The sequence below is a fragment of the Arctopsyche grandis genome, chromosome 2, assembly GCF_051622035.1.
Source record: "Arctopsyche grandis isolate Sample6627 chromosome 2, ASM5162203v2, whole genome shotgun sequence".
Taxonomy (NCBI): Eukaryota; Metazoa; Arthropoda; class Insecta; order Trichoptera; family Hydropsychidae; genus Arctopsyche; species Arctopsyche grandis.
The window spans coordinates 20,463,693-20,486,603 of record NC_135356.1 but is presented as its reverse complement, the minus strand read 5'-3'; the positions used below and the strand labels follow the sequence as shown (position 1 = coordinate 20,486,603).

The 22,911-nt window shown below is 34.2% G+C and overlaps 2 protein-coding genes across 2 annotated transcripts; one reads left to right on the top strand and one right to left on the bottom strand.

Moving 5' to 3' along the window:
* The first annotated feature begins 209 nt into the window (after positions 1-209).
* Positions 210-7,808, top strand: DopEcR (G-protein coupled receptor DopEcR). The gene is made up of 5 exons (XM_077445974.1): positions 210-258; positions 1,011-1,128; positions 2,367-2,499; positions 2,652-2,896; positions 5,311-7,808. Exons 3-5 carry the CDS (start codon positions 2,367-2,369, stop codon positions 5,905-5,907), a joined length of 975 nt encoding a protein of 324 aa, XP_077302100.1. The 5' UTR covers positions 210-258; positions 1,011-1,128; the 3' UTR covers positions 5,908-7,808.
* Positions 7,809-14,035: 6,227 nt separating this feature from the next.
* On the bottom strand, positions 14,036-22,603 carry LOC143921441 (3-hydroxyacyl-CoA dehydrogenase type-2-like). Its single transcript, XM_077444758.1, has 6 exons — positions 22,488-22,603; positions 21,433-21,494; positions 21,157-21,321; positions 18,504-18,668; positions 16,215-16,452; positions 14,036-14,753 (listed from the first exon to the last, which is right to left on the bottom strand). Exons 2-6 carry the CDS (start codon positions 21,439-21,441, stop codon positions 14,563-14,565), a joined length of 768 nt encoding a protein of 255 aa, XP_077300884.1. The 5' UTR covers positions 21,442-21,494; positions 22,488-22,603; the 3' UTR covers positions 14,036-14,562.
* Between the last annotated feature and the right edge of the window lie 308 nt (positions 22,604-22,911).

The window sequence follows — 22,911 nt, the reverse complement described above, 5'->3', positions numbered from 1 at the left end:
GTTCGCCCGTCAACCGAACCTTTATAATCACATTCAAATGAGATCATTTCAAGTAAATAGATTAAAAAAGTCGTTGGATAGAAGGTCGCGCGCGTACAAATTTGGGGGGTCCATTGAAACGACTCCCTCCCTTCGCCCACCCCCTCAAGTTGGCGACCAGAGGGCGGAGCGCCTGCGCGGGCGGATCGACCCCGGCCTCGGCCCCGGTCACTCGACCCCAAGCTATCTTCGAGACACCATCTCGTCCAGTTTCCACAGGTACAGAAATAACATCTCGAAAAAATTCGAAAGCTCTGCGCGGCGTGCGTCAGTTCGATTTTCCGCAACCCCAAAAAGATTCCTCCGGCAACTGATAGGGTCGATCGATACTGACGAAATGTTCCCCTTAGAGAAATTTTTTGCACTTCAATAAATAAACAAAAACCGTAAATCGATCAAAGTAATATAATGCAAGTTCTTAAGAAAACAATGCATACGTAATTTCTCATATTCCACCGACGACTTTCAACAGAACGTAATTATGATGAAAGTGTATTTTTGAGATTTATAGGTCAAATTTTTGTTTTGAGATTTAGACATTAAAATTTCACCATTATAACTTGTTTGATCATTCTAAAACAAAACCTATTCTCAATTTCAAAAATCAAAACAAAATAAGTAATATACATACATATATTCCGTTAAAATTAATCCGTTTAAAAAAATTATTTAAAATTAATCCTCTTAAATTAAGTTTGAAATAATTGAAAGATCAAATAAATTATTAATTCGCTATGTAAATACATACAAACAACTAAGGGACACAAAGATGCACCTGAAATACCCGTAATAATTCAACCCGGAAGCTTTTTGTCGAATCGCTAATACATACATTCATTCATTATCGATTTTTACACACCGAATGCTTTCGTATTTGTTGAGTAAACGGATCGATGGACGCATTCCCATCATTTTGTTGGCAGGTTAATATAATAAACTATCGAGGTTATTCGACAAATTTGACGTTTCAGGTTGCAAAGATGCATCAAACGAAAAAAAGCTTCGCAAAAACAGCAGTTTTGGAACGTTGGACAGTCACCGTGACACCTTAGCTTAAATGCACAAATCAGAAAAGATTAAGCAATAAAGGTAATTTGTAATTTTATCTGTCTTCGCATGCATATAATGCGATAATTGCGATTTTTGTGGTATTTACATATGTATGTGGTTTTAAAAAAATGGTAACGATATAATTTTATATTCTACACTTCAAAATAAGTCGTTACCTTATTTTGAAAGGGTTCTAACTTTTAATTTGGAACCTTTTCAAAGTAAGGTAACGAAGTATCTATTGAAATTATATGTACATACATGTATATGTTTGATATAGAATGTCCGACAAAATTTAGTATTTTGTCAATTTGACTGACAATTTGAAAGATTTGTATTTTTTTTTCTATGGAGAAACATTTTGCAATGTTTCGTACGTAATATTGAAGAAAACCTGTTGACATTTCGTAATATTACGTACGAAACGGGATCTCAATTGGGTTGCGACATATTAAAAACTTTTTTTTTATTAAGCTTTTAAACATTATGCAAGGCGTCTCGAAACTTTTTTAGATTCTACCCTAAAATATACAATGATATTCCTCCGCAATTTGAATTTATTTTATTTATTCTTCAATTCTACAAATTCTGAAAACTTTGAAGACCAATTTAATTCATATAAATTTGTTGAACCCGTTTTTAGAAGAAGATTGGTTTGAGTCTCCATTTTCATTTTTACCAATTTGGATGTATGTACATACATAGATTACCCCATTTTTACTAACCTCTTCTTACTTTTCATAACTTCTACATTATACCCAGTGCCATTGCGATACATGTACATATTTGGGCAGTTGACTTAAGTTTTAATCCATAATTAAGTTATATAGTACCCACTGGTCAAAATGTTCTTAATGAGCCAAACAGTTGATTTAATAAAGTTGTGACGTCACTAGTCATATCCAATGAAGTATGCGCCCAAGTTTCTAAGTGAACCAAATATGATGAGGAAACAGCTTAACGAAGTATTTTCGTGCAATAAGTACTTACTTAATATTATATTAATAGGCAGTTCAAAGTCCTATATAATAAAACTAGGAACATGAGCTATCTTAATAGTTTTTCTGTTTTTCAAAAAATGTAGTTATATATACATGTATAATATATATGTAGCTAAAGATATTTTGGCCCCCTCGACGCTTATTAATAAAACAACATTAAAATTTGTGACAAACACATACTTTAACCGTTTATAATTGAAACTATGATGTCGGGACGTAAACAAACTTCACCGGATTCATTGACTGATCATTTAAATTCGTCATTCTTGACTTCAGATGGCTACTGCAGAGACGGGTGAGGCACTTTACTCTCCCGAAATATTGTCACAGACGGCTTTCATCTGCGTTACAGGAGCTGGTATAGTCATCGCCAATCTCCTCATCATCGCATCGTACCTCAATTTTAGAGGTAATATATTATTGCATATGCGATTTTTACCATAGTTGACTATGTGCGAGGTGTTATGTATGTTATGGCTAATAGCGCAGCGCGATTCGAATAATAATTAACTGGCGATCTTAGTTTTGTTGTATCAGTGTGGTAACATTATGTCTGTTCAGGTTTGGGAAACGAAGTAATCGACTACTATTTGCTATCATTGGCTGCGGCTGATCTGCTATGTGGACTTCTTGTGGTGCCTCTATCTGCGTACCCAGCAATAGTTGGCCATTGGCCTTACGGTGACCTAACATGTAGACTCACTGGATATCTAGAGGTGACCCTATGGGCAGTTTCCGTATACACATTCATGTGGATATCCGTTGACAGATATCTGGCAGTGAGGAAACCTCTTCGCTATGAAACGGTTAGTATTAAATTTTGCCTTAATTCCACAAAATCTTGAGATGTATTGTATGTATCAACGCTTCTAGCCCAGAGAACACATTTTAGCATCGACCTAAAGTTTAATCTATCTAAAAGTCAAACATTATATGTATGTCAAACAAACTTGTCGTAGAAACCATACAAAATCGTACCAGAAGAGAAAAGTTTTTAGCATAATATTTATTTTAATTTTTCTTGGAAATTACTATGACAGAGGAGAGGGGTGTGAGTGAGAGTCTCTCACCCCTCCATCAAACGTCAAAAGAATTTAATATAAGAAAAGAAATCCGTAAAAATTTTATTCAGATAATGTGGAATTTATTTTATTTCATATTTTTCATTAAAGGTATTCATATATTGCGAATTCCACGCGAGAATAATAGCTTTGCACGATCACTTCTCTTTGTAATAATTCTCCACAAACGCCATTTGAGAATTTTACAATTTTCTCAAGATCTCAAGAGATATTCTCTCAAAAATATTACATTACCATCAAAACACATTTCTGGCAAGCAAAACTTTATTAATACAGTAAGTCCTCGACTTACGCGAATGGATGAGAATTTATAAAAAAAATCCGCCGATTTCCACCGTTATTGGCACGTGCAGTTGACATATAGGGAAAAAAATATATTTAGCACTAAATAACCATGGCAACGCGACCACTTCCACTTTTATGTACTCGATCTTCAAGTTCGCCATGATCAGTAAGATTTCAGCAATGTCGATTACCAAATAAATGTTACTTTCATGAAGATTAATACACTTACTCTTATTGTCCCTTGATACAAAAATATTAATACATACATACATACAGTTCACACATCAAATATATCGAATTAAAGAATTTCTCGACTTACGCGGTTTTCGACTTACACTGAAAATTTCGGAACGAATTAACCGCGTAAGTAGAGGACTTAATGTAAAGTTATTTTTTCTTCATTTATGCTATAAGCCGACACTGGGTAACCGCGTACATACAAATTGATAATATAATATACATATATAACCGATTCCTATTCCGGTTCCGACTTCAGTTACGATTACGGCGATTGTTGTTGTTTGTTGTTATTATTCGGTAGCCGTCACTGCATCGAAAGTCGAAAGATCGAAATTTTTTCGCGATTTTTATAACTTTCGACTTTTGTTCAAGTCTCTTTCGAGGCAGTGACCCAGATCCCACAAACCCAATGTAGAAACAACAATATTTTTAAAATAAAACGCAAGTATATAATGCTTACAACAATCTGCAAATTCAGACTAGCCAAATTTGCGAGAGGGAGGAAATGCCGATTTACATACATATGTACATATATGAATCGTCCCAACAATCAAGTTAGATTTCGAGTTTTGTAAGGATGTGTTTAAACTCTCTAATATATCTTGCAACAATATAAAATAAACAAAATAAGTCTAATAAATGTATTTTATCCAAAACTAGTTTCATCTTCTTTATTGTTGTTAAAATTTAATGCTCACAATCTAAATGCAAAGCCACAATCTAAAATACTCAGCAGTTAGGGATTTCCATCGGGAAATTCTGATATGGTTATAAATTCAGAAATTCCGGTGTAAATAAAGGTCTTAATAAACGTAAACAAATGAATGACACGGGTGACCGTCACCGCACCGAATATTAAAAAGTCGAAAATGTTCGTTTACCATGCATACATATGAAAAACGGTTAGTATATACATATGTATATCAGTGGCGTGCGGTAAAACTCTCTCTCCCGTTGTACATCCTCCCTTAATTTGCGCGAGCAGGATACAACAGGAACAAGAGGAACAGGCTTTTCCTCCCATATCCTGCGCGCGCACATTAAACAAGGCTGTGTGACAAAAAGAGAGATAATTTCACCGCATGCCACTCATATATATTATATATATGTACATACTACTGTTTACCATGTACCCTTTTTTTATCTTTCGACTTAAGATCTTTCGATTTTCGATCTTTGCCTTCCGATATTTGCTTTTTCGGGCTTTTCATTTTCGGTCCCGTGAGGTAGACCTGGATTACTCGACCCATGTTTAATGCATTTTTTTTTTCAATGCTACCTGGAAAGGCTTAACGGGTAGTTTTCTTGTTTACTTTGTACATGCTCAAAATTCAACGCCTGTCGGCGTTTATCAGGCCTATGAATTTGTTGGCAAAACGGCGATCGGCGTTGGTCAGCATTCAAAGGGTTAATAAACATCCAGGTTCTACCAGCAGCGATAGACGTACTCGTAATCGATTATGAACTCGTGAACTCACTACTCAACAATCGCTTAACCAGTGCCCAGAAAGCCACGCTGTGGCTTTCTGGGAATTTTAAACTTTGGACTAAGAACTTCCGGAAACCGCTAGACGACCGCACTGTTTTTAGCTAATGATGCTGTTTTTCTACAGGTGCAAACAAGGACCCGCTGCCAATGCTGGATGGTGTTCACGTGGGTATCTGCAGCGATGCTCTGCTGCCCACCACTCCTGGGCTTCAACAAAGCAGTGTTCAACCCCGAATCACACATATGTATGCTCGACTGGGGCAACATGGCAGCGTACTCGGTGACGCTCGCCATATTGGTGCTCGGTCCCAGCGTCATCTCCATCGTACACAACTACCTGTACATATTTTCGATGATGAGACGCGTGCGCAGTGGAGCACCAGTCCATGACAAGGAGTACGCCACCGCATTGGCCGAGAACCTGTCGAATCCTAGTCACATCGCGAGTTTTGCGCTGGTCGCCACCTTTTGGATCAGCTGGGCACCATACGCTTGCGTGAGACTTTACGAATTCTGGGCTGGCGCCGAGATCAAAAATCCTATGCTCCACTTCGCCGCGGTCTGGGCCGGGATCCTCAACTCGTTCTGGAAAGTGGTGATCCTGATAACTCTCAGCCCCCAGTTCAGACTGGCACTCAGGCTCCTCTGTCTGACGGTCTGCTGCAGGAGTAAAGCTCGTGCCAGAGCACATGCTGATCTAGCTGGTCTCGAGGATGACTGAAGTCGGCTGCTGGCCGAGCCCGCCCGCCGCTTCTGAGCTCCGCGCGGACAACCGCCCACCAACATTGTCGTCCTTTGCGAAGAGTGCCATTCGATTTTGAACGCTTGCTTCTTCATCACAATCAATCCACGTATATACACCGGGGTGTGACAAAAATGGCGAACCTTCAAATTTACAAATATGTATAGCTGACGAGTTGCTAGATATATGTATGTATATATCAATAGTACGTGTCAAAGTCAAAATGAAAAGATGCTTTTTTAAAAATCTCGTATGATTGTATGGTAGCCAAAGTCAACAACGTGAGTCGAGCATGAAATTCAGTTTAAACGTTCTCAAATATATTCTAGTCCTCTGATGTACGAAAGCGCTTTTAATGTATCATTCACACTTTCCAACTGTGGAATAATTTAAGTAATGCAGGAGTCACACCATCCGATTTCCTAGACTGAGCGCGAAATGCAATATTAAAATTAAAGAATTTATTATTCTAAATTTTCGAATCGGTCCGACAAATCATGCAATGAGATTCCTGCATAATATAGTAATTCCATTTTCCGTTCAAAACTCAATCATCGGTAATTTTTCATAAAAATGCAGATTGGTGATCGAATAAATGCACCAAAGAATGCCGCACTCTCAAGACATCCAAACCTTCAAAGGTGCTCAAGAAGAACTGCTTTCCAGTCGCTTTATTCATGTCTGAAGGTCGCGAATTCTAATTTCATGGTCCTCCAGCCCTCTCGACACCCCCGAAACACAACCGTTTTCCCAGTAGCAACTCTGACCTGGTAATTTCATCTTATTGGGGATCGTCCTCTTCTTCCGTTTGCCTCAACGCTTCCAGGAACAATTTTTTCCAGGCTGTCCTGGTCTCACCTCTCGATGTGTCTAAACAACTGGAGGATACGCCTAAGGGATATGGTAGATAGCTATCACCAACCCTCTGCTCCTGCAGGATGGAGACATTGGTTCTTCTCGCTGTCCAGGAGATTCTAAGCATCAAGGAGAACTAACGCAATAGAATTCCACAAAAAAGCGTCAATGGGTATTCATATGCTATCCAAGGGTGCTGACCAGTGGCGGCTAAGGAGAATTACCATTGGGGGGCTGCAGATATGAATCGGGCTGTAGTAGCTCTTTGATCATACCGATGAGCAAACAAAAATAGCATGTACATATATGTACTAAACTAGTAGGACGACATGTATGTTTACTTGAGGTGTGCGTGCGTTCGCACGGCACATTTCAGGTATTAATTCCTAATGCATATACGCTTTATGAGTTCATGCGTTGTTGTTTATTTTGTAATTGGTTATGTACAGTGTAGTTTTTTTTATTATAGCAGTGATGTGCGGTTGTTATTGTGCGATATTCATGAACAACCGTCTCGTTCTCCGACGAAAGGGTCTCTTAGACTGTATTCGTTGGGGGGGTGGTGGCCTCATGTTGAGGGCTTAAAGATCAAATTCCTTGACCTTTAAAGCGGGCTTTGAGTAGGCTGCAGCCCCGCAGACCATATGAACGACAAAAGTATCATGTCATTTACTATACTGGAAGTACTGCAGCCCGCAGCCCATATACATACGTAGACGAGCCTCCACTAGTGCTGACCCTTTTTTTGTAGAATTCAATTGCGTGTGTTCTTCTTGGGCGCCTTTGGAAATTGGGATTTCTCGAGACTGCGTCACTATTGTGTGCATTTGGGTGTATTCTTCCGTGAACCGTACTGATTATAGAAAATCATTTATGATGAATTTATCACCTTTTATAACTTCAGTTACAGATCACTTCAACTACACGCTACACGATGCAGTGCAGTTTAGAAATGAAGTCCCGGAATTAAAGCTTCGATATTGAAAGATCTGAAAACTAAAATACCTGATATGTAACTATCAGCCAATATGAAAAATAAAATAAAAATTCGTATTCTGTTAAAGGAAACTGCCGAAGATTGAGTAGGATGAAAATGGTACTATTTGTTGCCTTACACATATGTATGTATATACTATATATAGATAAGTATAAGTAAAAAAACATCTTTCGATAATTAGAGTTTTCCGATTAAAGATATGTTCGCCTTTTCTTTTGTGTTCAATGTAATATGTTAATGTTTTACCCGTCGACATTCAACGGATAGTTTTTACGTAAATATATTTTTCTTTTTACATATTTTTAAATGTATAATATTATTACAACACTCTTTTAGTGTAATAAAATAATTATCAGAGGGCAAAAATTGAGAACATAATTTTAACATAATTTAAGACAATCAAAAAGATGACGTTAGTGTTGACTTAAAATCGTACATAAAATCGAAAGAATCTATTGATTTTGACATAGATATTCAACATAGTATTTCAACTTGTGTGATTCTGAAAATCGTGATTTTCGACGCATCCCATTAGACGCATCCCAACTCTGGACTGTTGGAGACTCTTGTACACATTTAAACTGCACCGTTTGAGGATTGAAAGTCCGAAATAATTTTGTTTTTACAGTGAATTTTCGCGAAGACGACAATGCGCGCTTTTTGCACGCATCCAGGCCCGGACTCGCACACCACGTTTCCAAACAAGGCCTACACTACATAAATATACACACGCGCAGATTAACTATAGTCAGTATTATGTAGAACGATTCAGATTTTGGTGATGTCGCGAGAAAGCTACGATGATGGATACGTTGTTCAGTGAATGTGAGTAGAGCTTTTGCATTACAACAAGATCATTCACCAAATTATTTTTAAAAAAAGCAGACAATATATACGTCATACAATGTATTTATATACACCACATTTTTACAGTAGTTTGTAATACATTGCAATGCTAAAGCTCTGCTGAAATTTACTCTAAAATGTAAGCTGTAAAGGTCGCAAGCAGTTGTATTAATTTTCAAAACAAAATGTAAAAGCAATTTATCTACATATACATACATACATACAAACATACTACATATAAATATACAAAATAAAATACAGTAGGTATATATATATTGTTCACAAATAATAAATGAAAAATTGTTGCCTTTAAATTTACCAATATATGTACATATTTATAATATATGGATGTAATTGTTATCTAATGGAATCAGCTCTTGAGTAAACTTTCGAATCCACAACTTCAATAAAAAATTTAAATGACAGTGTGGATACCCGCTCTCATTTAAATTTAGTCAAATCTTGCTTATGTGTACATTCATACACATGTATATTTATGTACGAAAGTTATTTGGGTAATTAATTTTGGTAAGCAAGACTACATCCATATATAATATTGATATTGAATATGTATAAATCAATTGCGTTTATATGGACTTCAAACGTACATATTTTCAGTGGCGTCGCTAGGTGTGGTGTCACCTAAAAAATGTTTTTTTTATTAATTATTAATATTTGTTAATTGTTATGACTTACGAGAAAGAAGCGCCAAAAAAGAAGCAAGTTCCAACGTTGCTTCTGGATTGCATCTTCGTATGACTGAATCAGTTAACCTTCTTACCTTTAGGTACATACACTGATTTCTCAGGAATTCCAACAAGAGCTAATTATGGCTCATATTTGATGCTATATATAGCTACACCAGACGGATTTCGGGGTAGCTGTATAAATACGGAAAGCTGTATACATACAGAAAGCTGTATATTTACAGAAAAATTTATACATACAAAAAGCTGTATATATATACAGAAAGCTGTATATATACAGAAGTTTCAATGAGACGTGTAGCCGCTCGAGGATCGTCATACAACGACGACCGTCATCTCAAAAATGGCGTCACCCGGTGCACTGTATTCCCCGTACGGGCCTAGCGACGTTACTGCATATTTCAAATGATTCAATATCTGTCATGGTAAATTTATTTTACTGAGTGAACTGTATGTACACTTTCTCGTTATAAAATCTTCCAGTCGCGACAATCTGGAACTTGAAGACCACTATACGGAACAAGGACCTCAACATCCTGTCAAACCATTGCTATTAAAACTCCATATACAAATAATTTAATTATTTAATATATTTTGACATGTCCACACTCAAACGTATTTATAACCTATAATACATTTTTTTACTTTATCAATGTACATACGTAGTTTATTTTACTTCGCCTAGTCGATTATATTTTACTATATACACTACTGATATTTATATTTTTATGTAATACGAATTAACTAGTGCATTTATAGATGTAGAAAAGATGAATTCGTTTATATTTGGAAAAACTATTTGCATCTACATACTTATTGTTATGATTGGCTGACTTTGTCGAGTGTGAAGTTTTGGTATTGTAATATAATTTCTTTTTTGAGACAAATTTGTATATATGTATAGGTATGTAATTTTGGCAAAACTTCGGTCTACTTATTTTTGCACATACATACACTTTCGATGATCTAATTCTTGTAATTTTATAGTACATAAATTGATGTCACAAATTATAGCATATACACATATGTATTTATGTACTAAACTCTAGAACGCAGAAAACTTGAGAGCGTATGGTTGATATGATAATGCAGTCTCTCGTTTTCGTCATTGCTTTGGAATACTAGAATGTACAATGAAAAATTAATTTTTTATTCAACTATCAAACTTTTAAAATTTATAAATAAAAAATAGCATACTCTATACATAGTTGATAAGATTATCTTTTATCATGGCAAACAATCAGTCAATTTTAAAGAAAAAATTGGTTAATATGCATAAATGATGTTTTTGCCTCCTATTGATTATTTATTTTTAAATAGAATCAATTAAAAATTTGCCTTTTAAATCATATAACTAACGTAAATTAAACATTTTTAAAAATGAGTTTACTTATTAATAGATAACTGCCGTATATTTAAAAAAAAAATTGACAGAACCCACAAAGCAATATTTAGAGTGCGGCAAAAATGTACTGGCTTTTGATGAGGATTCGGTCTATGTTAACATGATAGTGTTTGTGTTATACGCTTAAGCTTTTATACTAATATTTTTTAGATTTATCACGCGTTTATATTAAAAAATATATATTATCGTCAGTATTACAAATATGCTAGTAAAAACGGAAGGAAAACTGTTCAAGATCTATTCATATTAGCACAACACACCCCGGCAACAGCACGTAACCAGCAAGTACAGAAAGTATTCTTTGGTACATTCTAGATATATAATGCATATGAATGCGAATATTTTCCATACTTGCTGGTTACGTGCAGTTGCAGGGCTGTGCCGTGCTAATATGAATAGACCTTAAACACTTATAATATGGTATAACGCAGTTAAATATTGTATTTGTATGGAAAGAGAATTTAATGATTCGGTTCTGAAATGTATTCATTGAAAAGCGAGTAAGCAAACCAATTGTGGTATTCTCAAGTAAAACGTAACTAAAGTAAATGTCGAAGTTCGACAACTGGTCATCTAAATGAATCCATATTAAGTCCATGAGATAAATCATCTTCAGTGTAAAAGATAAAACATCGAGTTATGTATAATCATAAGAATGGTCTACAAAAAAAAAGTAAATAATTAAATAGCAACGAACGTACTGAAGAAATGAAAAACCACAGGAATTAGAAAAGAAGCAGACTGAGACTTAACGCACAAAATTAAGTCACTATTCTGAGATGGTTAAAGGCGTTGAAAAAAAAGTAATATGTACTTTGCACTAAATATTCTAATTGAAAAAAAATTCTCCAAAGCTAATAGTTCAAAGCAGTTATAAAATTGTATAAGCGTCAATAATTATAATAATAGTTATTCAAATATAATAAAATAATTGTTTAGTGTAATAAAACACAACAATTATTTTCACGTGAAAATATCTCGATAGATTATCATCATACAAATCAATAGAGGTGCTGTGATAGATCAATCAAGTTTTTTAATATACATTGGTATATACATATGTACATATGTATATATCATATCCAATTCTAAATATTAGATGTTTGCATCTACATAGGTATATACAATATTCGGTCATTATACGTATATGAAACAAATTTAAATTACAATAATATTAAAAAAATAAAAATCACACTTATATCATACTTGTTGATTATTTCATAATGTATTATTTTTCAATTTTACACAATAAAAACAAAGAACAATAAGACTTTTTCTTGTTTGAACTCTAATGCAATAAAATTGGTTCGCTGCTTTACCAGCACTTGAATATCAATATAAATTTATTCAACAATCAAATCAACACTGAGCAATACGGCAACCGTTTTTAATGGCACACTAACATATTTTACTAAAAAAAATCCATATGTGATAGTAAAAACACCATTAAAAAATCATACGCATTAAAATTTTAAAAGTAATTAAAATTTGTTTTATAGCATATGTATTATTTGCTGCGTAAGTACAAGAACTATGTATTTATTAAATAATAAAATAAAAAATACCAAAAAAAAATACATATTTACATAAAATTATGTGCGAAACAATGGTTAGTGACTAGACGTTAGTTGTATGTTGGAAAAAATATTTATAATCGATGGGGAACTAAATAACTATGCATGCAAGTCAGAAATCATATTTAAATGATTATATTATATGTAAATAAAACATTTATATATCAGGAATGAAAAATATTACGTATTAATATGAAAACTGTATATAAGAATAATTTTATGATTTATAAATGTTTCATGTTTGAATGTTACAATTCAGGTTAGAAATTTTTTAACATTTAACTTTTAAAAAACATGAACCAAAGATGTATATTTAGATTTTTTTAAGACAATAGTATTTATAACGTAATTTAACAGAACGATCGGTAACATTATCCCATCCCTGATATACAAATGTAATTATTTAATAACAAATACATTCATCTCCATATATATCAAATACATTCATCTCCATACATAAAAAGTATATAAATCAATTAAAATATTGTACATACATTTAAAATTTAGCAATTGCAACCATATTTAAAATAGTATTACATCTGTATACAATATAATGTTTTTATTTCAATGAGGCATATTTTACAAGTGTTGCATTAAAAACGTGTATTAAAACTATGTATATTAATATCTCATAGTTATAAAAAATATTAAATTGATGGAAACTAAAAATACGCCAACATGAGATAAAGACAGTGTTTGTACAATAAATACAGTTTCACCAAGACGAGACCAAAATTCTAATGTGAACTTTATTCTAAAAGCAATCGAACACTTGTACATTTATGGTAACTTGGGTGCACAGACACCAACATTGTATTCCTAGACAATCAAAAAATGAATAAAAAAATTTCATTAAATAACGCAAGGCTACGTAAAATTTTATCGCCTTGCAAACATATTTTAATACAATAATAATAAAAAGTCTGTGCATCTCTGCCCAAAAACAAAACGCCGATTATATTAATCATAATGCAAAAAAAAAAAAAAAAAAATATATATATATATATATATATATATATATATATATATATATATATATGTATAGTCTACGGGCAGTATGCTAATTCACGATGTACACAATGACTGGAAAGTATAATATATTCCAAGTCAAAAGTACAGATGTATGTTCTCTTCTTACCTTTTCATATTATTCTGAATGTTAGATTCCAGCTGATAGTTTTTAAAATATCAATCAAATGGCAATCCTATATAATGCCATTAAGCAAATTATCAATAAACGCTTACACTAATTATGTAGAATTGTTTATATAATATATTCATTGTACTGTTAAAATTAATATATCTACAAATGTTACAAAGCGAACAAGTGATATTTAACTGCAACGGTCGATGCATGAAATAATTTTAAGTACAAAAACTATCGCAATATTAACCATCTTGCCTCTGAATTATGTACAAACATATATGTATGTATGTATGCATATATATTTATATTTATATATATATATATATATATATATATATATATATATATATATATATATATATATATGTGTAGATGTACATGTTTTATCTACTGAAGGCGTATTTTATAAATCTGTTGAGCATTATTCAAACTGCCGTTGTGCATATTGAAACTGTATTAATGGCCAAAAATTGTAAAACTTTTCTACAACAGACACATCGATGGAGATTATCTTTGAAGGTAGAAAATATTGCCTTTTATTAGTGCAAATCGTGTAAAAAAATACGCCAAAGTTTAGATTGTACATATGTATTTATACTCGTGCCATGACAAATAGACACAATACAATTTCAAACAAGACCAATGTAATGTTTAAATATAAACTTTTGATTCGTGTTTAGTAATAAACACAATTTTGATACGAAGTGTACTTTTATTTTACGTCCATATACAAATATAAATATTACATAATTTCCACAATGTGCTTTTCTCGTGTGAAATTGTCTTGGGTAGAATTATCTGGTCAAAACAGAAATTTCCATTATGTAGATTTATTATTAATTTATTTTAGAAGAAATTGTGAAGTGGGGCAAGATGGATTTGGCATGTTTTGAATTATCATTCGGAATGAAACAAGTCATCGACTGTTGAAATTAAGAGAAATTGCAAGTACATATAATAAATAAAACGCAAGAAGCCATCTATAATATATGTATTTTCAAAATTTAATATGTATGTATGTACCTATTATATATAAGAATGTATAAAGTTTATACGTGTACGCAAAGAGCGGTGAAATTGTTTTGTACAAATGTATAAAGATACTAAGGCTGCATTCTCAACGCTGCGTCGAGTCGTATCGTCTCTCCATTCAACAGTGGGTTTTGTATGATGCTCGTCACGAGTAAAGCAAACTCATCGGGCTCTCCGAGCCTCGAAGGAAATGGAACGGTCGCGGCCAGCGCTTCTCTGGTTTTATCCGGCAATTGCTGCAGCATCGGCGTGTTGAACAGACCTGAAAAATGTATCAATAGTATATATATTAATTAAACAATAATTATTTTCAATATGAACGTGCATAAATATGGCTTATATAATACGAGTACATGCATACTACAATTTAAACACCAATAAATAAATTGTAATCAATCTATTTGCAAAATCTATGTAAAATTCAACATTTAAATTTATTAGATATATGTACATATGTACACGTGTCCATATACTGGGTATAAAAAGTTAAGAATGTCGAGCGTGACGGCCGATATTCTAGACTTTGAATCCGGCATGTGAAGTGATTGGAGCAAAAGTTATGTAACCGAAATAAATTGCATGTGCTTCATAGTAAAAACATGATTAAATGATATAATAAATGTATGTACAAGCGTACAATTTTGTTCAAATAAATTCAACCAAAAAATATTTTTGCTCCACATCTCTACTAACAGTTTTATATTATAAATTTTAAATATGTATATTATAAATATTATAAAATAAAATTGATAAAAATGTTATGCTTTTATTTTATATCTTTGAATCCCTTCCAACGTTCAGAAATTTACACTGGCCCTAATATTTAACGAAAAATCTATAATAAATACATATGTTTGTATACATATGTATGCATTAGGGATTTCAATACCGTTTCTATAAGGACAAAATTCGACCTTTAGTACTATCAGTTTTATAAAACAGACTATCGGTAGTAAAGAAATATACTATTTTCGATTTTACATATGTTAGTTGAATCGTTTTGAATTCAGGAGAAAACACTGTACAAGTTAATTTGTACGGATTAGTCGAAGAATCAGTCAATAATCAACATCCTTTTAAATAAATTTGAAACCAAAGAAAAACTATGCTAAAAATATCACACTTATTCCCGAGAGTTCATACATTGATTTAAAACTGATTTCAAACAATGACAAGCCTCGCTTTAATGAATTGAACGTTATGGATTTTACCAAACAAACAAACACACATATAAACAGAGAAATGTTATAATAATATTACATAACATTTAATTTAATGTTATGTTATATAACATTTCTCTGCATTTAGTCTCTTTCGAAATTATTATAGAAACATTTAAAAATCCACACTTGAGTAATCAATAATAAACTATGCACAAAAAATTTTATTTTTTTGAAATTTTAATAGTTATAATTTAAGTCTAGTTTTTAGAAATATAATATTAACATAATAATGATAAAATATAATTTCAAATGTTTTTGTACCGGAAAATAGGACTATGAGACATTTATTACAGTATTTATTCGTTATACAGGCAATTTCATTATATTGCTATTTTTTTTTTTAATCTTCAACTTAGTAATTTGATAATAGTTTATATTATATAAGCGGTTATAAAGAATTAATAATATATTGCAAATTGGCATGAACCGTAACAAAAATTCAGATAAGATCCAACATAAAAGTAAAGTCTTTGTTTCATATATGAAAAAAAATGTCATACCGGGAGCAATGGTGACCACTCTGATTCCGCGAACAGCTAAATCCCTAGCCATGGGTAAAGTCATTCCTACGACACCGGCCTTCGATGCCGAGTAAGCCGTCTGTCCAATCTGTCCATCATAAGCTGCAATGCTGGCCGTATTGATGATAACTCCTCGCTGACCGTCAGTGTTGGCTGCATTCTGTCCGATAAGTCCAGCGGCCAATCGAGCAACATTGAACGTACCTAGAATATTCACCTGCAACGAATTCCATAAAAATACATCACATTGCAATTAAATAAAAAATTGACACTGTTAAATTAATATAATATACAGGCGGACCTCAACTTTCGCACATAATTGGTTCCTGAAAATGTGTGCGAAAGTTAAATGTTCGAAAGTAGAGGGATGTAAAAAAAAAAAGCAAAAAATGTATGTATTAAATAAAAATTATTTATATACATTAAAAAGTAAAGTAAATACATAAAATAAAAAGCAAAAAAGCAAAAGCAGAAAAACACGATAAAATAAAAAATAAAAACAAAAGAAAAATAACACGTAAATAAAATACTTAAATCCTATTCTTAGTTTTACATTCTGCAAAAGAAAAATAGTAAAAAAAAAATCACAGCGAGGCCCAAATGGAAGAGAGTAGATTAAGATTCCACACACACATCACATTCAAATTAAGAGAAGGCTGCCAGATACATATGTTAAAATAACATCCGATAATCTACACTCACTTAGGTGGAAAATATCGTATTCAGGCACGGCAAATTATAATCTCGTAATGAACTTGTCAAGAGTTAGTTGAATATGACAATTTTTTTTTCTTCATAGTGTTCTGTAACATACAGTACTCTTATGAATAGCCCTACGTACTTGAGATATTCGTTCTCCATTGGGATCACAGTCTTCCATAATGTTCAAAAACTTTTCGAGATGCGTAAAAGCTTCGTTCATATTTTTTATAGTTAAGGTATTAATGATTTCTTCTGGTTCTTCTTCCTCACTTTCAATATGTATATAATTCTCGTTCTCTTGTCGGTCCATTAGAAATTCATTGGTCATGGGTTCAGAATGAGATTCAATCATCTCATTAATATCTTCAATGTTAACATCTAGGTTAAGTTCGTTCATTAAGTGAACTATTTCAAGTGTGATAGTTTCTGGAGTTTCATCAAAATTTATATCACCCATCATTTGTGGGCATAGTTTTCTCCATGAACCTTTCATTGTTGACTCTTTTATTTCAGCCCACGCGTCTCCAATATTGTTTATTGCGTTCCATATGTTATAATTCCTCCAGAAATCTTTTAATGTGGGCCCACCTTCCATGTCAGTTGTCTTGATGGCCTGATTCATTATCGACCTCATATAATATCGTTTAAACGTAGCTATCACTGTTTGGTCCATGGGTTGTATGAGAGTCCTGTAGCATTATCTAAGATTAATAATATTTAAAATGGTAAATTATTAACTTCACAATATTGCTTTACTGCTGGTACGAAATGTGAAGTGAACCAATCTTTAAATATTAAAGCAGTAACCCAGGCTTTTTTATTTGATTTCCAAATGACTGGAAGCAATTTTTATCTTTCCCTTTCAATGCTCTAGGATTTTCTGCTTGATAAATTAACATTGGCATCAATTTTAAATCACCAGCTAAATTTCCACCAAGAAGCAATCGGTTTTTAGAAGGTTTATGACCAGGGGCAACTGATTCTTCCTTTGGTAAGAATGTACGATTAGGCATCTTCTTCCAAAATAAACCAGTCTCATCTACATTGAATATTTGACTAGAGGAATATTCACCATCTTCAATAATTTTGGACAATGAGGAAATAAAGTCTTTTGCAGCATCTTCATCCGCATCAGCTGATTCTCCAGTGAATTTAATATTGTGTAAAGAATATCTTGTTTTAAAATTTGAAAACCAGCCGTGACTTGCATGAAACACCGTGTTAGAATCTTCTTTTAGTCTAGCCTTCCAATCCTTATGCAAACTAAGAGCTCTAGCTTGAATTATTGAAGTACTCAGAGGGATTTTTTTTGATTTTGGTCACTTATCCAATAATACAAAGATTTCATCCATCATTATGCCGTGCAGGATGTAACACTTTTCACAGTACGGGCTCGTTCATACGCATTTCATAGTGCAACAGGGAATGGAGGAGAGGGAAAGAATTGCACGCAAACAAACATTTTTGCATTATCACCAAAAAAAAAAAAAAAACGATTTTTTAAAAATGTGCGAAATAGCGAATTGTGCGAAAGTCGAATGTGCGAAAGTTGAGGTCCGCCTGTACCTTTATAACAGTGCTAAACTCCTCCAAGTTATGAGCTTGATTGCGTTTGAAATTGTATATCCTACAAGCAGAGCCGACTCCTGCACAATTAACGGCGACATCCAAACGTCCAAACTTTTCTTTGGCGATTTTAATTGCATTTTCAACGTCGGTCTCGGATGTTACCTAAAGACAAGCAAAGTGATTACACATATGAATCTCATTATCTAATATGTTACAACGTTTTTATTTATCTTCTTTCAGTGTATTTTACCGCACAGGTAATAGAACTGTAATTATCTCCTCAATAAAAAGTGTTGATCAACCCAATACATATGTATTATTTATGAGATTTTTAGTTGTTAGTCACTAATAGAGTTTTATTATACTGTTACGTATACTAAAAAGAGCCGCCGGTTAGTTGCAATCGGATTAGGTCGGGTAGCATCCCAGTGACTGTGTGACTGTTATAATTGGTTTCGAGGATTATCGGCAAACTAAGTGCATGTAGGCTAAATAATGGCGACCGAGTTGGCCATTATTGGTCTCTTCTCAGAATTGACCGATACCTTGGTACCGTGGGACCGAATGTCGTGGGAATACATATCCGAGTACGTGACCATAACAATAGGTAAACAAATCAGACGTCGAAGATGTCCTGAGAGACCTGCCCCTTATAAGGCGGTACTTAGGCGATATCAAGACATTCTGGACTGAGCACTGCCAGTGTGTGTATCTCCTTAATCTAATCTATAATTTGGAAAGAGACTTTGTATGTAAATATCCTTGGTCGTCGTCGTCGTCGTCTTCGTCGTCTTCGTCGTCGTCGTCGTCGTCGTCCGTAGATCGGTGACGTCATCGAACACGTGATTCGATTTTTTTTTTTTTCGATCCATGGGCGCCGATTTGTTTTTTTCGATTCAATGGATTCACCCCCGCGGGGGCGCAAAGCGAGTAGTTTCATGGGGCCCCGCCAGGGGCGCCACAAGGGGCGCAGCCCCGTGGGGCTCAAAAGGGGGCGCCACAAGGGGCGCAGCCCCGTGGGGCCCCGAAGGGGGCCCGGGGGGCCCAGCCTCATGGGGCGCAGCCCCATGGGGCTCAAAAGGGGGTGCCACAAGGGGCGCAGCCCCGTGAAGCCCCGAAGGGGGCGCGGGGGGCCCAGCCTCATGGGGCGCAGCCCCATGGGGCTCAAAAGGGGGCGCCACAAGGGGCGCAGCCCCGTGGGGCCCCGAAGGGGGCCCGGGGGGCCCAGCCTCATGGGGCGCAGCCCCATGAGGCTCAAAAGGGGGCGCCACAAGGGGCGCAGCCCCGTGGGGCCCCGAAGGGGGCCCGGGGGGCCCAGCCTCATGGTCTTGGGAGCGAAGCCTTAGACGGCATTTAATCATGGGGGCGCGGAGGGGCGAAGCCCTAAAAGGCATTAACTAAGGGGGGCGAAGCCCTAAACGGCAATTAATCTTGGGGGCGCGGGGGGCGAAGCCCTAAAAGGCATTAACTAAGGGGGGCGAAGCCCTAGACGGCATTTAATCATGGGGGTGCGGAGGGGCGAAGCCCTAAAAGGCATTAACTAAGGGGGGCGACGCCCTAAACGGCAATTGCTCATGGGGCGTGGAGGGGCGAAGCCCTAGAAGGCAAAGGCTCAGGGGGGCGCCGAGGGCGAAGCCCTAGAAGGCAAAAAAAATTTTGATTTTTTTTTTGATTTTTTAAAAAAAAAATTTTTAATTTTTTTTTTATTTTTTTTTTATTTTTTTTTTATTTTTTTTTTAATTTTTTTTTTAATTTTTTTTTTGATTTTTTTTTTATTTTTTTTTTATTTTTTTTTTTAATTTTTAAATTTTTTTTTAATTTTTTTTTTTTTTTAATTAAATTAGCTTAGTCATGTTTAAGCGGTTTATATTATAAACACTGAGCGAAGCCGGGTAATACAGCTAGTCATCAATAAATGCTGTGAAACGACTTTGGCCTTTTACTTGGATCCTCCACCCACCCCTACGTAACAATACATTCATGTACATGTTTGATTCCTATACCTTTAACGGATGTCGAATAAAATTAGTAAAGCATAATTTCATGAGAAAAAAACACCATACTATTACTGTAAGAGCCGAACCACACCAGGTGACTTGCAAGCAACTTGGTCGGTGACTTTGTTGCCCAATCGGAATTGCTCGTGGTCACTCTTAGTCACCCAACTTGGGCAACCAGAAGTGACTAAGAATCCGTTCATTAATACCTGTAAAAGTTTTTAATATGTGACGATAGTGACACATATTCATAGTTGTTTCTTTAGAGTGTGGCACCCCTCAATACAACATTATACATTTTGAGGAATGGTTCTGATCGAACGCTGGCAACCGATCTCACTAGTCGGGTGATTTTATAGCTTGGGCAACCAACGATTTGCCTGGTATAGCATGCTCCATACAACTGCATATATTCATCTGGTCGCGCAACAAAGTCACCGACTCAATTACTCACAAGTCACCCGGTGTGGTCTGATCTAATATAAGTCTAATGTTTTCCCAAAACTTGACCAAAATTCTCTGGAAAGCAGAAGAACTTACTGGATATGGATTATTTCAAAAATAGACCTTGTACAAAGTTACAGTCTGGGGAATCACTTTTCGGTTAATGCAATGCCGTTCGTATTATATAAGGTTGGTCAAAGTTCACTTACATCTGTCGGTACAAATACAACTTTATCGCCAAATTCTTTGGACAATTCACTTCCTGGAGACGACGGCAAATCGCAAGCTATAACTTTCCCACCTTCCTTGATGAGTTTAGCGACCGTTGCTCGTCCAAGACCGGACGCGCCTCCAGAAACCAATCCAACCAAACCCTGAATATGAAAATTTTGAATTTAGAATAAAATTAATAGTAATACAAAAACATGTACATATATACATATATATAACGGAATATATCTGTTTAGAGCATTGTATCTACTTACGTTGAACATTTTCAGACGTAATAATTTTCTTGTATCTTATCAATTCTAGCTGACAGCGCAAACTGAAACATTTTTACGTGCAAGTTTATCAAAACGACTTTTTATGGAGGGGGACATAAACTATACAGATAGCATATTAATGATTGGCAACCTTTGATGTCATTGACAGAAACTTTATTTATGAATTTTTATGTGCATATGTACTCGATTTCAATTTTGAATTATTACTATAAAAAACAACTTTATCATCAATAGTGCAAAAAATATATAAGAAAAGACATTTCCCCGGTTATTGTTGCTTCATGGGATTTGTTTTCCATATTGATTATAACATTCAATTAAAAATCCTACTATTTTTAAATTACTGAATAAATCTTCCAAGAATTGAGTTACATAATCGTTACATATACACATGTTAGACAACATGGACAGAACGTAGTAGCTCTATGTATGTATTATTATGTTATTAAGTTTTGCAAATAAACTAGAAAGACACAATTTCATCCCCAGATGCCTCTAAACGTTGAGAAAATTCGGACATCTAGTAACCCTAGATCTATTCTACATCTATAGGACATCTAGCCCCATATCTCACATTCAACATACACAACTTTATAAATCTTTTAAGTATAACGTGAAAGAAATCTTATAAAGTTGTGTATTTGTTATCACTGTGGCAAGTCTGAGTTTAAAACTCATTTAAAGTTTACAAAATTAAATTGATATAGGTTTTTCATTCCAAATTGACCCTTTTTCATTTCAAATTAAACCTTTTTCATATCAAATCGACCTCTTTTCAATGTCAATTTGAAATGAAAAACCTATATTTAACTAATATAGTTCAGAGCATGATCGAAACCGAAAATATGCTTAGATTTAAAAATAAATATCAGTAAAAATAATCAAAAATGAATTTCTGGGTGCGTAATGAGAATTGTAAACAATGTGAAAAGATTTTAGGTTATGTAAACGAAAAAAGTACAAAATCTGCAAACGCTATAAAAGTGCAATTAATTGTTAAAATCCTTAAGAATAAGTTAATAATGTTAATTTACCTCTGATTATTCTATCAAGAAAGTTTAAAGAGCGCAGTTTTATTCACTGAAAAATAAAGCCGGCCGGACGTCAAAAATGACACGTGTGTGGTCGTAACGTGCGAATTGTGATGCATGCACGCAAAATGTTTTCAATTATATTTTTGTTGAATATTATAAGCAATTTGACAGATCTTTATCTGTCATTTTGCATAACGAAATAGTTTTTATAGCTGTCAACATTTGAGTAATTTTTAAGCTAAATATCAAAAAAAAAATTAATGTGAAGTTTCCCTTAATTACAAAAATAATAAGATATTTCTTTCGATATTTTAACCATAATTCACTTAAATACAATATATGAAATTAAAAAGTGTTTTAATAAAATATTTTCGTAGCAAATAAGATTAATAAATTTTAAAGACGTGTAAAGTAAATGTAATTT

Excerpts from the sequence above, each read along its gene's own strand:
- DopEcR (XM_077445974.1), top strand. The coding sequence starts at position 2,367 with ATGGCTACTGCAGAGACGGGTGAGGCACTTTACTCTCCCGAAATATTG. Across the intron at positions 2,500-2,651 it reads ATCGTACCTCAATTTTAGAG|GTTTGGGAAACGAAGTAATC; the intron begins GTAATATATTAT and ends ATGTCTGTTCAG. Across the intron at positions 2,897-5,310 it reads AACCTCTTCGCTATGAAACG|GTGCAAACAAGGACCCGCTG; the intron begins GTTAGTATTAAA and ends GTTTTTCTACAG.
- LOC143921441 (XM_077444758.1), bottom strand. Across the intron at positions 18,669-21,156 it reads TTGTATTTGTACCGACAGAT|GTAACATCCGAGACCGACGT; the intron begins GTAAGTGAACTT and ends GCTTGTCTTTAG. Across the intron at positions 14,754-16,214 it reads AGTGGTCACCATTGCTCCCG|GTCTGTTCAACACGCCGATG; the intron begins GTATGACATTTT and ends TACATTTTTCAG.